This window comes from Neofelis nebulosa, chromosome 8 (assembly GCF_028018385.1).
Source record: "Neofelis nebulosa isolate mNeoNeb1 chromosome 8, mNeoNeb1.pri, whole genome shotgun sequence".
NCBI classification, from domain to species: domain Eukaryota; kingdom Metazoa; phylum Chordata; class Mammalia; order Carnivora; family Felidae; genus Neofelis; species Neofelis nebulosa.
This window is the reverse complement of record NC_080789.1, coordinates 125,709,504-125,725,062: the sequence shown is the minus strand read 5'-3', so window position 1 is coordinate 125,725,062 and position 15,559 is coordinate 125,709,504. Positions and strand designations below refer to the sequence as shown.

The window sequence follows — 15,559 nt, the reverse complement described above, 5'->3', positions numbered from 1 at the left end:
ATTCATCTGCTTTCAAAAAGTTTTTCAAACTTTTTGGACTGTAAGCCAATGTTACAAATGCACTTATTATCACAACCCAGTACACATATGTAGGTGCGTGTGTATCTATCAAATGTTTCATGAAACATCTTCACTGTGTGCAATGCACTAGGATACGTTACAAAATAATATCCCATTTCTTTTATAAAATAATAAAAAGACATTATATTGATTTTACAACCTACTAATGGATCGTGATCTGCACGCAGTTTGAAAAACAACTTTATGCACCACTAATATTCTTTAGCTCCTATGTTCTGCACAAAAAAAAACCAAAACCAAAAACAAAAAAAAACCTAAATATTCCTTAGTTGAAAAAATCTTTTTACATTTGACAGCCAGCCTCCCCTAACTTCTTCAACCTCATCTTTCACCAACCTCTCTGCAAAAGCAACTGAGTAGACAAACCTGATCACTTTTGTCATGAGCCACCTTACATTTTCACACCCCCATACTTCTCTCCACCTTGCATACCCTTCCCCCATCTTACCTCATCAGCCTACTGCCTGCTCACTTTCAAGGCTCCAATGAAATAACATCCACTTGCAGAAAATCTTTACCAATTTTCTTTTACTCAAGTCATTCCTATTCTGTGCTCTGATGGCACTTCATGTACACCTTCACTGTTAACAGTCTGACTCACACCAAAGTTTTCTGTTTTTAAATGAAACAACTAAGTTTCATTCATCTTTGTAAAACCCTTGGGTCCTCCACATAGCACCAATTCAAAAAATGTCTTGTGGCATGGAAACTTGTAGTGTGAATCAGAATATTTTATGGGGATAACCATTTCATGGAGAGGACAGAAGGAAAGACTATGGAAAAAAGAATGAAATCCTGCCATTTGCAACGACATGGATGGAGCCAGAGTGTATTATGCTAAACAAAATAAGTTCAACCAGAGAAAGACAAATACCATATGATTTCACTCACATGTGGAATTTAAGAAACCAAACAGATGAACACAGGGGAAGGAAAGAAAAAAAAGAGAGGGAAGCAAACCTTAGGACAGTCTTAACTATAAAGGAGAAACTGAGGACTGCTGGAGGAGAGGACAGTGGGGGATGGGCTAAATGGATGATGGGTATTAAGGAGGACACTTGTGATGAGCACTGGGTGTTATACACAAGTGATGAATTACTAAATTCTACTCCAGAAACCAATATCATATGTTAACTAGAATTTAAATTAAAACTTGAAACAAAGAAAAAAAATAGAGTTAACATAGCAAGCCTGAATAGCTAGCCTTTCTTGGGAAGGCATGGCTATAAGGTTGGTCCTTGGCTGGCATCTGGGAACTTAGATTTCAGGCGGGTACTCACGGTTACCTGACAAGAATAGCTCACTATGCTTAAATTGTCTGTATAAATAATAAGGTTGATGGCCAACACTGACTTTCCTTCTGGGGGACCAGAATTTCCTTCTGGGCATGTACCAGGCAGGGAGTACCTACATGATCACCCCCGAATAAGAATCCTGGTCACTGAGCCTCTCATAAATTTCTCTGGCTGGCAACATCTCATGTTGTCAAACCTGTTGCTGAGGGAACTGTTTCCTGTGTGACTCCACTGGAAGAGAATTCTGTAAAGCTTTCAACTGGTTTACCCTGTACTTTTTCCCACGTGCCCCCTCCTTTCACTGATTCTGCTTCAGATGACTTCACTGCAATAAATCATAGTCACAAATAATGCCGAATCCTAGGAGTCATCCTAGAGAGTCATCAAACCAGGGAGTGGTCTTAGAGATCCCTCAACACTAGGACTAATTGTACAAAAACAAGTATCGAAGTGTAATTCAGCTTTCCTGAAGGGGAGAGTTGTAGGCAGGAAAGATAAAAGGACATGTCAAAGTTGATGCAGGGCCATAAAACCTGCCAAAAGCTTGACTTTTTACTTCAATGTTTACAAATAAAGGAGTAAATCAACACCATTGAAGTGGATTTTCTGATAGCACAGTCATACAAATAAAAGGGAAAATAGAATGAAGGTACTCTGATTAAGAAAAAAAATATTAAAATAGCTTTAAAAATGAGGGGTCTATGAACTAAAAACTGAGATTATGAGAATGTCCCACTAAAACATAAATGAAAACATAAACTTATTTATTTGGCATTTTTTAACTGCACATATTAGCAACTCTACACCAAACAGGAGATAATGAATATAATTTTAAGATGTTACATATTACTGCATTCCAACAAATATTTTTCAGCAGGGTTGCCATCTGTTTTAATCATACATGTTTGTGCAATTGCTGGAGTATTTTATTGCATTTACCCTATTATTTCATATACATAAATAGTAATTGAAATATTAAAGTGCTGATACTAGCAAGATAAGAAAGATAGAAATCACGCAGGCTGAGAGAGGCAAATCTGGCCTCCTTTGGATCTCCAGAGATTTATGCTACTGGATTAGTTATTCAGTTGTGAAGGAAAGAAAAAATTTTCTCAACTGCTAAAAATATTTTGTTGAGATTTTTGTCAAAAAGGGAGGTACACTATTAAAAAAAATGGAGAGGTTCTTAAAAATTATGAACTGAATATTAACCTAAAACATTCTACTAATCTAAATGCAGTCTTTAGAAATGCTGTTTGGGATAGGATGTTAAAACACTTTTTTAAAAATAAGTTTATTTATTTATTTTGAAAAAGAGAGAGCGAGAGAGAGAAGAAGGGGCAGAGAGAGGGGGAGACAGAGAATCCCAAGCAAGCTCCTTGCTGTCAGTGCAGAGCCCTGTGTGGCGCTTGATCCCAGAAACCGTGAGATCCTGACGTGAGCCGCAATCAAGAGTTGGACGCTCAACCAACCGAGCCACCCAGGTGCCCCTAAAAACACTCTTATATCAAGTGAAGGCCGGCATTCAATTTTCTTCTAGGTTTTTCACTAAAGTTGACATGGATACCATCAAATGCAGCATCACAACCTTATGTTCAATTTCATTATGTTGCGAATGATAAGATCTTCCCAACATTAAAATATACTTCACCAGTATTAAGTATCATGTTAAGTATCCTGTTAAGTAACCTGAGGGAAACTGAATTTATGGTGAGAAATTACTTTTAAAATTGCTCACTATCTACAAATAAAGTTTAACCTCTATGTTTTGACTTTTTAATTTTAAATGCTTATTTTTGAGAGAGAGAGAGAGCACATGCACACAAGCAGAGGAGGGGCAGCGAGAGAGGACAGAGGATCTGAAGCAGGCTCTGTGTCGACAGCAGAGCCCAATGTGGGGCTCGAATCCATGGACCGTAGGATCACGAGCTGAGCCAAAGTCTGACGCTTAACCGACTGAGCCACCCAGGCGCCCCTGTTTTGGTATTTTCAGTAACTGTATGATATTGAGCATCTTGTACAAGAGTAGGAAAAGAGTAAGTGTGTGTATTTCTGTTTCTGAAGTCTGCAGAAATGGAGAAAAAAAAAATCAATCCGAGAAGGACATGCCGCTTATAATAAAACTAAGGAACAGCTAGCTACATTCCCAATGAGGAGGAATAACCGCCTGACAAAGAGAAATGTGGATCAAACCTAGTTCCTCAACAGGGTATGAAAAGGAAAGGCACCTGGAGGCCTAATCAAGTATTTACTACTCAGAACCACGACAGGGGGGTCCAGGTGGAGAAAAGATGATCTGAGAAGGTCTTGTCAGTACCCCATTCACAGCATATCAAGCTGAAAGAGGAACAGGACTGTCAACACTGGCAAGCAGGTGTCTGTGTTTCCCTGAGAAATCTGGATAAACTGCCTGGAAGAAGCTAAGGGAAGGGGAAGAGCAACCAAGAGCAGTGCTCCTCGCCAGAGTTAACGAGGCAGAAACACAATTTAAAGCCCCGTACAAAAAAAGCTGTGAGCTAGAAGTCTTCACAGAGAGCCTTAGCCTGTATCGGCTCCACTCACCAGGACTAGAAATTTGTTGCTAGGGAAAACTTGGTGAAAGCATTTCCAGAAAACACATCTGTTTAGTCGTCTAGGGACACATTTTACCCCATTGTATAACATTTTTATGCGATCTGAAGAGAAACCAGAGTATTCTATAACATTTTTGAGCAAACTACAAAGGAGACGAAGCTACGTGAATGTAACTGTTTCTACTCAATGAATAATAAACAGAAAAGATTCATTCGACATGGGACCTATACATAGGTAGTAGCCAAAACAATATTACAACACCAAAACACAAACAAAAACCCAAGGAAAAGAACGCCAAATATGTCTTTGTACTTTTAAAAATAAGTAAAAGGAAAAATTCAAAAATGGTATATAAGAAAAACAAGATAAAAAACAGAAAATAGTGGGGGCACTTGGGTGGCTTAGTCAGTTAAGTGTCCAACTCTCGATTTTGGCTCAGGTCATGATCTCATGGTTCGTGAGTTCAAGCCCTGCGTCGGGCTCTGTGCTGATAGCATGGAGCCTGCTTGGGATCCTCTGTCTCCCTGTCTGTGCCCCTCCCCTGCTCATGCACTAGCACTCTCAAAATAAATACTTTCAATCCGTTAACGCAATGTTCTTAACTTCTGTTGTGTAACCGAGATAAGAGAGGGTTTCAAAAAAAACAGAAAATAGCGAACTGGGAAATAAAATGATAATAAAGCCTCTGAAATAAGAACACAACAGGCTTCAGATGGCTATTTTTAGAAAGGCCTGCTTGCAAGGTCCGCCCTTGGCTGGCATCTGGAAAAGACTGTGAGAAACAGTTCCCAACACTGACTTAAAACCTTCCCTACTAAGAGTGGATTATTGTTCCTAAACTGTTTGTTTTTGTTGTTGAAAAAATTTATATTTAGATTTAGCCAGCTGGACTCAGTTTAGATGATCCCAATTTTGTTGGCAACATCCAAAGCATCATAGTCAGGAGCCAATCGAACATATGCTTTCTTTTCTCCATTGGGCCTGATCAGAGTGTTGACCTTGGCAATGGCAATGTCATAGAGCTTCTTTACAGCCTGTTTGATCTGCTGCTTGTTGGTCTTGACATCCACAATAAACACAAGAGTGTTGTTGTCTTCTATTTTCTTCATGGCTGACTTGGCAGTTAGGGGAAACTTGATGATGGCATAGCGGTCAAGCTCGTTCCTCCTGGGGGCGCTCTTTCGAGGATATTTGGGCTGCCTTCGGAGATGCGGTGTCTTGGGCCGTCGGAATGTAAGTGACGTGCGGATCTTCTTTTTTTTTATGACTGTGGACGCCTTTCAGCACTGCTTTCTTCGCCTTCAAAGCCTTTCCTTTGGCTTCGGCTTTGGGAGGAGCAGGGGCTTCCTTCTTCACCTTCGGCTCCATCTTCGTGATAGGGCATTCCTAAACTGTTTGTATAAGCAATGTGCTTTATTCTGAACACCTGTTTTCCTTTTGGGAGCCTGAAATTTTGGTACATGCTGGGCAGAGGGTGATCACACGACCAGCGCCCAATAAAAACCTTGGCCACTGGGTCTAGTCTCTAATGAGCTGCCCTCCTGGGCAACTATTTTACTCGTGTCACAATTTGTTGCTAGAGGAATTAAGCATGTTCTAATAAGTCCATCGGGGAGAAGACTCTTGGAAGCTTGTGCCTGACTTCTTCCAGACTTTGCCCCATGCACCTTTCCCTTCTAGATTTGCTTTTGTATCCTTTTGTGTAATCAGTCTTCCCCAGGAGCACTACAACATGCTGAGTCCTGACTCATTCTTGTCAATCACAGCACCTGAGGGTTGGTTGTCTTGGGGTGCCCCAACACAGGAATATCTGCACTGGAGATCCAACCTACAGAGTCCTAGGGTCCTTATAACAGAGAATACAGAAAAGTACAACAAAAATATTCACAGAACTACTGGTGGACTTGTAACTAAAAAGTTATACTGTTTGATTAAAGAGCAAGAGAGAATAGTGAAAATCAAGCTATATCCTAGCCCAGTTTCTAAAGTTCAATGATGAATTCATAGATCTCCAAGTAAAAACTACTCTTGTGGGGGGCTGGGAGAGAGGATGTTTTTTTGGCCTCTGAATTTTTTTTTTTAATGTTTATTTTTGAGAGAGAGACAGAGTGTGAACAGGGGAGGGGCAGAGAGAGAGGGAGACACAGAATCTGAAGCAGGCTCCAGGCTCTGAGCTGTCAGCACAGACCCAATGTACGGCTCAAACCCACAAAGCTCAAGATCATGACCAGAGCTGAAGTCAGAGGCTTATCCGACTGAGCCACCCAGGCGCCCCGGCCTCTGATTTCTTCACAGCAACACTTGATGCCCTGACGCTGTAAAAGCAATGTCTACAAAGTGTTAAGGGAAATAACATGGGACCTGAAACCACTATCAGTCAACCTATTGTTTAAATATAAAGGCAACAGGCAATTCTCAAGCAAGAAAGTAAATACTTTGGAGAGGAGAATACTGATTTTGGAGACGGGAAGCAGGGGCTGCAGACCGGATAAAGGACTATACTCGCTAACCAAGAGAGCAATTAAGACAAAGAACTCAGAAATGAACTATTAGAATTAAAAGTAAGCACTGCATCCATTTGAATTGTGCTTCCAGAATAACAATGTTATAAACCTCTACAATGCTAAAGAACACAGTAAATAAAAACTGGCTGGTGGAGGTTTTAGGGGATAAAATTTAAGAACTTCCTCATTTTTCATAGTGGAAACTCATAAGGTAATAATAGTGATAATGAATTTTAAAAACAAAGAAGAATGAATTTGCTCCTTTTAGAAGTGAAAGGGAGGCATGTGAATCTATTCTCCTAAATGACTTTTGAATACTTTCCTGTTGTAACTCACCATTTGTGTTTTTTAGTTCACAAATGTTCTGATGAGTAGCCTAGATCACTACAAGGAACAGGATGAAAGGGTTGCTAAATTCAGAAAATAATTAAATTATCTACACATTTTAAAAGAGCTAGCATAGCCAGTATTAGCAAGAATAAAAGATCTGAGGGGCACCTGGGTGGCTCAGTCGACTGAGTGTTCAACTTCGACTCAGGGCATGATCTCGTGGTTCGTGGGTTCAAGCCCTGCATCGGGCTGTCAGTGTGGAGCCTGGAGCCTGCTTTGAATTCTGTGTTTCCCTCTCTTTGCCCCTCCCCTGCTCACATCCTGTCTCTCTCTTGCTCTCTCTCTCAAAAATAAAGAAACATTAAAAGAGAGAAAAAGAATGAAGATCTAAGAATCTCTCATACATTGCTAGAAACATTAACTGGTAAAACTTATTTTTTTTTATTTTTTAATGTTGATTTTTGAGAGAGAGAGTGAAAGAGCCAGCGAGAGGGCGCGCACGCATGAGCGCACAAGTGGGGGAGGGGCAAGAGAGAGGGAGACACAGAATCCAAGTAGGTTCCAGGTTCTGAGCTGTCAGCCCACAGCTCAGCTCGGGGCTGGAACTCACCAACCATGAGATGAGATCATGACCTGAGCTGAAATCGGACACTTAACCAACTGAGCCACCCAGGTGCTCCTGACTGGTAAAACGTTTTAGAAGACAATAGGTCTCAAACTAAAATATGCACAGACCAATGAACCAGTGATTCCATGGGTTACCAATTTATCTTGTAGACATGCTTATGCAAGTCCACAAAGAAACATCTTAAGAATATTTACTGTTGGTAATAATGAAATGTCCATCAACAGAAGGATAAAAAAAATTTTTAAGTATGCAGCTATTAAAAAAGAATGAAATAGCTTTATATAGAATTAGAGACAATTATGGACATCTTTCTATCTTGACTGAGGTGGATCTTAACCACACAGCTATACAAATTTGGGAAAACTCAGCCAATGATACACATAATTAAGATCTCTCCATTTCACCGCCTGCAAATTTCACCTTAAGAAACAAAATAAGGAACTCAAAAACTCCTTCCTTTTAATGCAAAAGAAATACATACAGTATTTCTTACAGTAAATATACTTGCAGTAAATATAACACAGAAATGTTACAAGTGAAAATCTCCTCTTACCACTTTTCTCCTAATCCAACCTCATCAGAGTTAACCACTCAGAATTAACCCCTATTAATAGTTGGGTATGACGGCACCTGGGTGGCTCAGTTAAGCATCTGACTCTCGATTTCAGCTCAGGGCATGATCTCATGGTTGGTGAGTTCAAACCCTGAGTTAGGCTCTGTGCTGATAGTACAGAGCCTGCTTGGAGTTCTCTCTCTCTCGCTCTCTCTCCCCCACCCCCCGCCTTAAATTAAATAAACTTAAAAAAAATAACTTTATGAAAAAAAAATAGTACAGGATGTGAGTTTAAGCCCCACATCGGGTTCTGTGCAGAGGAGTACAGAGCCTGCTCAGGTTTCTCTCCCTCCCTCCCTCTCTCTCTTTCTCTCCCCTGCATGCTTGCTTGCTCTCTTTCTCTCAAATAAACTTAAAGAAAGTAAATTAAAAAAAAAAAAAAAAAAAAAAGTTGGGTTCGTTAAAGCCTCCAGACTTCTAAATATAAATCTAAATATAAATGTATAGTTGTTTTTGTAATTACAAAAAAAAAAAAATTTGTAATTATCCTATGCATGGCAACCTCCTTTTGATAATTGTGAATTCTTCTCTTATCGGTACATATAATTCTCCCCCATTAAAGGCCATGTTTCACTGCACAGATAAATCTTAACTTACTAAAACAGTGCCTTACTATTGACTGCTTTACTAAATTACTTTAAAGCTTTCACAAAATGAGCATTTTTCTATTTAATAAAACTCATAGGGGTACAAAAAAATTAAACCATAATTAGGGATTTAAAATGTTCTGGGGAAATGAATTCCTATTATAATATGAAAAGGCTTTTTTTTCCCCAATTTTCAAACGTGTCTTCCAAATACATAAATGAGTAGAACATTGTTCTACAGAACATACACAGTAATTTAATGTAACTGTGGATTAAGGAATAAAATTTTACAAACATATCACCTACGAATGTAGGAAATATGTTGCTTTGTATTTTTGTGTAGTTCAAAAAAAAAAAGTTTTATATTAGCAGTGGAAGCTCTTTGTTTTTTTGTGTTTTTTTTTTCAATTTATTTATTTTGAGAGAGAGAGGCAGAATTCTAAGGAGGCTCCACACTGTCATGACATGAGCCGAAAACAAGAGTCAGACACTTAACCAACTGAGCCACCAGGTGCCCCTTTCCTCCTACTTTGTAAGTCACTTCATTTGTTTACTTAAAGTATTAAGAGAATCCAAAACTGGGGTGTCTGAGTGGCTCAGACAGTTAAACACCTTACTCTTGATTTCAACTCAGGTCACTATCTCCTGGTTCGTGAGTTCGAGCCTTGTGTCGGGCTCTGGGCTGTCAGGCTCCCAAGCCTGCTTGGGATTCTGCTTCTCCCTCTCTAAATAAATAAACAAACAAATTAAAAAAAAAAAAAAAAAAACAATAGGAGGAAAAACAACCAATCATTGCACCAAATGGACATAAAATGCATTACTTTCAAGGTATTTGGGCCCATTCCTAGTCTTTTTTGTAACATCTCCCACGACACAGTATGAAGTTGGCATTTTTGAACTTGTGAATTCTTGTCTATCTATACAAAGTGGCTAATAATACAGAAACTCAGTGTTATCACAACAGTAAGAAAAAACCCGTGACAAATTTTCAGAATTTAATTGGAAATGGAAAAGTTACAAACCTAGGTCCAATAATAGGAATAAGTAAGACATCCTGAAGGTCTGGATGTTGAAGAATAGGAACACTTAATCCGTTAAACTGCTGTTAAAAATAAACAGAAGTATGAAGCAATCAATATAACTGATAAATTTCAACTTACAGAGCTTTTCAGTGTCATTATCTAGCAGAGCATGAAGCTTGGTTTAGGCTATTCTCACTTTATTCCACATAATACTATGGAACAAAGACTTCAAAACAACTTTATTTTCTGTATATTTTATTCTTCTCTATGTCTTCCTAAGGTTCTATTTTGCTTACTGTTTGGTTTTATAAAAGCCAACCCATATTTACCTTAAATGACTTATTTTGAAAACACATATCCAATATAGAATTGCATGTAGTACTCTTTCAATGAAAAACTCTAAACAGGACATTAAAGATTACGATTAATATTATTTATTATATACAATCAATACGGGATGCCGTGTCAGTTTTGGTGAGGAAAAGAAATGCTTTTTGGCAAAAGTTCAGGATTTTCAGTATCCTCTATCATACTTGGGTCTTCAGACTAGAAGTGGGTGCAGGGCCGGGAGTATAGGTGCTGAGGCCAACTCACACAGTCTCAGGAGAACCAGTTATGTGCATCTCTTCCCAACCGTCTTCCAAAGCCAAACCATTTGACATTCTCACCTATAACGTATGAAGGTTCCAGTTTCTCCACATCCTCACCAGCCAGATGAAATTTACATTATTAAATCCCAATATGGGGCCCAGAGAACTCTGGGGAGACAAAGCACCCACTCTTCCATCATCCCATATGCGACATCTCTTTAGGACACACATGAGTTTTGGATCATGGAAGGAGAAAGAAAATAAATAGTCTGAGACCCCTTTCCTGCTAGAAGTAGGTACTGCTCTACCATCAATTTCCTATCTAGTGCTTAGGGGTCAACCTTCTGCCTTACTCTTAACCTTTAAGAGACTCAAAGCCCATCCATAGTCAATGTCTGCCTTATCCTAGATACTAGTTACTAGTAATACTAGATGCTATAGGCCCACTGGACTGGAATACTAGAATATGTAGACTCCAGGAATAGTTTGCCAGAAAAGAAAATAATCTGGATCTGCAGGAGTTATAGACAGTTGTGATGGGCCTCAGAACACTGTCCTACTACCTGAAAACATATACATGACTGCATAAGAGTATTAATTTTAGTTGTTCAGAGGAACTGCTTGTATTTTGTTATTTGTTACATTTAGTTGCTTAGAGGAACTGCTTACTGTCATTACTCTCAATAAAATTATCACTATCAATATTCAAAATCGGATTACTTTTTCTACAAGTCTTATTATTACACTAGTTTGGGTCTCATACACTCAGATCCCATAGCGGGTAGTTCTTACACATTTTCTCACAACTTGAAATTTATAAAACTGTTCTTACAGACAATATAACAAACATTCCATAAATCTAATGAGATTAAAGAACAATAAGTAAGTCAACATCAGTGGTAATTTTCTGAAGATTTCTTAATGTTACATCTTCATTAAACTAATAACACAGCCTATAATAAATATATAAATAAAAGCCCTTTGATTATGCTTGCATCTTTTAATTTACGCACTAATCAGGTAACTTATTACAAAACCAGACTTTTAGGGTTAGAACGGATCTCTTCATATGTATTTTAATGATGAAGCAACTGAGGCCAGATGAGCTGAGTGACCTACTCAGTCACTATAATAAATTCTGAATCACAAGTGCTGGGTTCTAACATTACCTCTAACATTACCACTTAACAACTGAACATTCATGATCTTCGACTTCCTTAGGTGTAAAATTGGAATAGTACATTATGTTCATAGATTTTAGAGAACAGCAACATGACATAGACTGTAGAAATGTCATAGACAGGGGCGCCTGGGTGGCTCAGTCGGTTAAGCGTCCGACTTCAGCTCAGGTCACGATCTCGCGGTCTGTGAGTTCGAGCCCCGCGTCGGGCTCTGGGCTGATGGCTCGGAGCCTGGAGCCTGCTTCCGATTCTGTGTCTCCCTCTCTCTCTGCCCCTCCCTCGTTCTGCTCTGTCTCTCTCTGTCTCAAAAATAAATAAACGTTAAAAAAAAAAGAAATGTCATAGACATAATGACAGAAAATTTGCACATACCTTCCGAAGCTCATCCAACAACAGATTTTTCACATGTTGCACTGAGGCGAGATGTGTGTTTACTCTGACAGTTGTGAACGATGGAGGGTGTGACAAGTGATTTAACAGAGTTTCAAATCTCCTTTCTGCTTCTTGTTTGCCTAGAGCAGATACAACCTGAAAAAGAGGAAAATAACAAGTTAATGTTTCAACGTCCCTTAACAAATGAACTAAAAATTTTAAGAACATGAACACCCATTCATTCAACTAATGAAAGACTCAACCAACCAAGTTCCCTGTGATGAACTGAAGCTTTACGAGACATGTATTTTCCCATTTTTGTCATCTTTTCTTCTTAATGTTTATTTTTGAGAGGGTATGAGTGGGGGAGGGGCAGAGAGAGAGGGACAAAGGATCTGAAGCGGGATGTGCACTGAGCTCGATGTGGGGCTCCAACTCAAGAACCACAAGATCATGACCTGAGCTGAAGTCGGACGCGCAACCCACTGAGCCACCCAGGCGCCTCCCATTTCTGTGATCTCTGAATATACCCTGCCCCACAGCATCTTCATAAACCACTTGCCAGCCTACTAACCCACGAGCCTCACAGTATTAGTATTTTCTCTAGTGTATTGAAACTGACCTTTACCTCCAATACTTTTACAAAGTAATGGCTTTTCTTTTCGTAAAATCACTTACAGTTAGCGGGTTTGAGGCAGAGATGGTGTCAAAGACGGACATTTGGATCTTTCATAAAAGCAACATTTATTTTTTTTAAAACCGCTGGGAAAAATTTCTGAATGCCTCTATTTCTCTTAATATGCTCCTTATATTTTAAGTTCTCTGAAATCTAGAGAATGTCTTTTCTCTTTCCATGCTGTCTAATCCCGTAAAATAATCTTTGGCGGGGCGCCTGGGTGGCTCAGTCGGTTGGGCGGCCGACTTTGGCTCAGGTCATGATCTCGCGGTCCGTGGGTTCGAGCCCCGCCTTGGGCTCTGTGCTGACAGCTCAGAGCCTGGAGCCTGTTTCAGATTCTGTGTCTCCCTCTCTGACCCTACCCCCCATTCATGGTCTGTCTCTCTCTGTCTCAAAAATAAAACGTTAAAAATTTTTTTTAAATAATCTTTGGAAATAAAATGCAGAAATCAAATCTAACAAGTCAGCTTCAGCAATATCTTCACGCACGATTAACATTTAGGTGGCTTTACTTTGAACAGAAAAGCAAAGACTTAGAAGTACAAAGTTGCCTAGAGGCCGGAGCGTAAAATGTCAAGAGCACAAGCTTGGCAACCAAAGACAGTATTCACGGAGGACTTCTGTGCGAGGCACTGCGAAAAGCACAGAGAATGAGTATTTGTTGAGGACTGTGTGCCAGAACAACGCCAACTGCTTTCTCAGGATTAATATTCCAAAGCAACCTTGTAAGGATATGTATTTTTAACATCCCCAGTTTTCGCAGAAAAGGAAATTCAGGCTAAGCGCTCTGAAATGATTCGTTCAAAGCACAGAGACACAAACCCAGGACTCGGGACTCCAGATCTGGGTTTTGTCATTGTACCTGAGCTCTTCAGGCTTCAGATCTCAGTCCTGTTACTTCATAGCGGTGTCACTTTGGCCTCTTTGGACCCTCCGTCCTCTCACCTGTTAAAATGGAGAGGCAATCTCCACCAAAAAAGAGAGCGAGCGAGAGAGCGCGAATATTAAGATGTAAAGGTCTGCAAGCCACCTAGCACAACGGCTGGCATTTGAGGCATTAACAGCTTCTAGCATCCCTTTCACCAGACTGCCACACTCCAAGAGTGCAGCTGTGACTTGTCTGCAGGACTTAAGTTCTCGAGAACAGGAATCTTTTTGCGCTCATTTTGCAAGCCCTTCAGTGCCACGCCTACTGCCGGGCCCATAACCGCTTTGTTCCCCTCCCTTCTTTCACGTTCCTAAGGGTGGAAACGTATATACCTCATTCACCTCTGATCTCGAAAGCACTAAATCCCTACGGGGAAGATACCGGCCGTTTTTACATTCGAAAAAAACCAGGCAGAAACAACAGTGTCAAGATGAGGTTTCGCTTTAGGCCTCTTTTTTTTTTTTTTTTTTTTTTTCTATTTCTCCAGAGTGTGTAAATATTTGAGTTTTTGCAAATATCATCTACCAGGTTTATTTGACCTACCTCCTTATTCATAAAACCCTCCCGAAGGTACCTTTCAACCTCAAGTCTCAAAGATATTTTAGGGAAAATAGACATTTTGGCGATAGTTTTGTTCTCCTCCAAGAAAAATGCTGGAAAACGGTGATTTTTCTCTTTCCGAGTGAACAGTGAGCAGCGTGTTGTCAAGTGAGTAACCACCCACACGCGCCGGGACCGCCAGATGGCCAGGAAAATCGCGCCGCTCTTTCCAAGTTATATTCGGCTTTTGCGGAGGTACATCCACGCTTTCTCGAGCGTCGCCAGTTCAGAGCAGCTTCCTCGCCTCCACCACACCCGTCCTTGGTCCTCCTTTAGGGACGCTCACGGAAATCACTGTGAGGCCACGTCACCCACGTTGCAAAAACACCACAAGAAAACTAAAGGGGGGGGGGACGGGGAGACAAAAAACAAACAAAAACCCTGACGGGCGAAACCGTTGCGAACAGACCTGGAAAAGCGACCCGCACCTGCTCTAGCACGTTCAGCCCTCTGAACCTAATTTCCAAAACCACGCCCCCCAATTCCTCTGCCGAAAGCCGCTTCCGGCCTGCGTCACTTCCGGCGACGCGGCCCACCCTCCCTGGTCCCCCAATCCGCAGCCGCAAGTTGCCGCTACGTCACGTCCCCGGAGTTTCCCAGCGCGGTGGGTGGCGCGTCCACGTGCGGGCGGTTGGCGCAGGGAGGGGCGGCAGCCCCGGGGAGCACCTGGGTCCTGAGCCTGCGGCGGGTGTCAGGGCAGACGAGGAAATGGTGTGGGTTAAGTCGAAGGCTTTGCTGGCCTGAGTAAGTTGAGAGGGCCCATTAGTTACCTGCTGGGTGACCTGCAAAGAGAAAGGCAGTTTATTTGAACCTGTAAGTCACTCTTTGATTTCAGAAACGCATACTAGTCTGACTTCAGCGATGAATGAACCACGTTATTCAAATTTTCGGAAGCTGGGTTACTGGTGGGTTCATGTCCATGAATGATCAGTTAAAACTTAAAAACCTACACCTAGGGCGCCTGGGTGGCGCAGTCGGTTAAGCGTCCGACTTCAGCCAGGTCACGATCTCGCGGTCCGTGAGTTCGAGCCCCGCGTCAGGCTCTGGGCTGATGGCTCGGAGCCTGGAGCCTGTTTCCGATTCTGTGTCTCCCTCTCTCTCTGCCCCTCCCCCGTTCATGCTCTGTCTCTCTCTGTCCCAAAAATAAATAAAAAATGTTGAAAAAAAAATTAAAAAAAAATTATAAAATAAAAAAAAAACCCTACACCTAGCATTTACAGTTAGTTGAGTGAGGCTAGCAGTTACCTGTATCATAGTTGATTTATACTTGAAGGCTCTGAGACCCTTGACATAATTTATGTGTTACGGAAGGATTCAAAAGGAGAAGGTACCTAATGAAAGTCAGACATTTTATGATTGAATAAGTAGCTAAAAATAATTGTCTCCTTAGAAAGTCAGGATAAAGACCACAGCCACCTGTCATCTAAAACGAATACCAACTCTTTTCACCATGGTATACTTCAGTAAGTTCATGGGATTTTTCCGTGGCTGAATCATCTAAACGTTATTAGAAAACATGTCTAGATCGGGCATTTCCAAAGGAATTTTTGCAGCCTGAACATTACAACCCTAGCACCA

At 40.7% G+C, this 15,559-nt stretch overlaps 1 protein-coding gene and 1 pseudogene across 4 annotated transcripts in view; both read right to left on the bottom strand.

Moving 5' to 3' along the window:
• Positions 1-14,465, bottom strand: part of NSUN6 (NOP2/Sun RNA methyltransferase 6) — a 73,506-nt gene extending 59,041 nt beyond the window's left edge. For 2 of the 4 annotated variants that reach the window (XM_058681773.1, XM_058681774.1), the window contains exons 1-3: positions 13,925-14,460; positions 11,778-11,933; positions 9,635-9,714 (exon numbers count right to left, since the gene is read on the bottom strand). In XM_058681773.1, the coding sequence (XP_058537756.1) occupies positions 9,635-9,714; positions 11,778-11,933; positions 13,925-13,999 (311 nt within the window). In that variant the 5' untranslated portion in view covers positions 14,000-14,460. Of the gene's footprint in view, positions 1-9,634; positions 9,715-11,777; positions 11,934-12,455; positions 12,730-13,924 lie in introns of those variants that run through there. The other 2 variants (XM_058681777.1, XM_058681776.1) reach the window with 2 other exon arrangements.
• Positions 1,890-8,195, bottom strand: LOC131483532 (large ribosomal subunit protein uL23-like; annotated as a pseudogene).
• Positions 14,466-15,559: the final 1,094 nt, after the last annotated feature.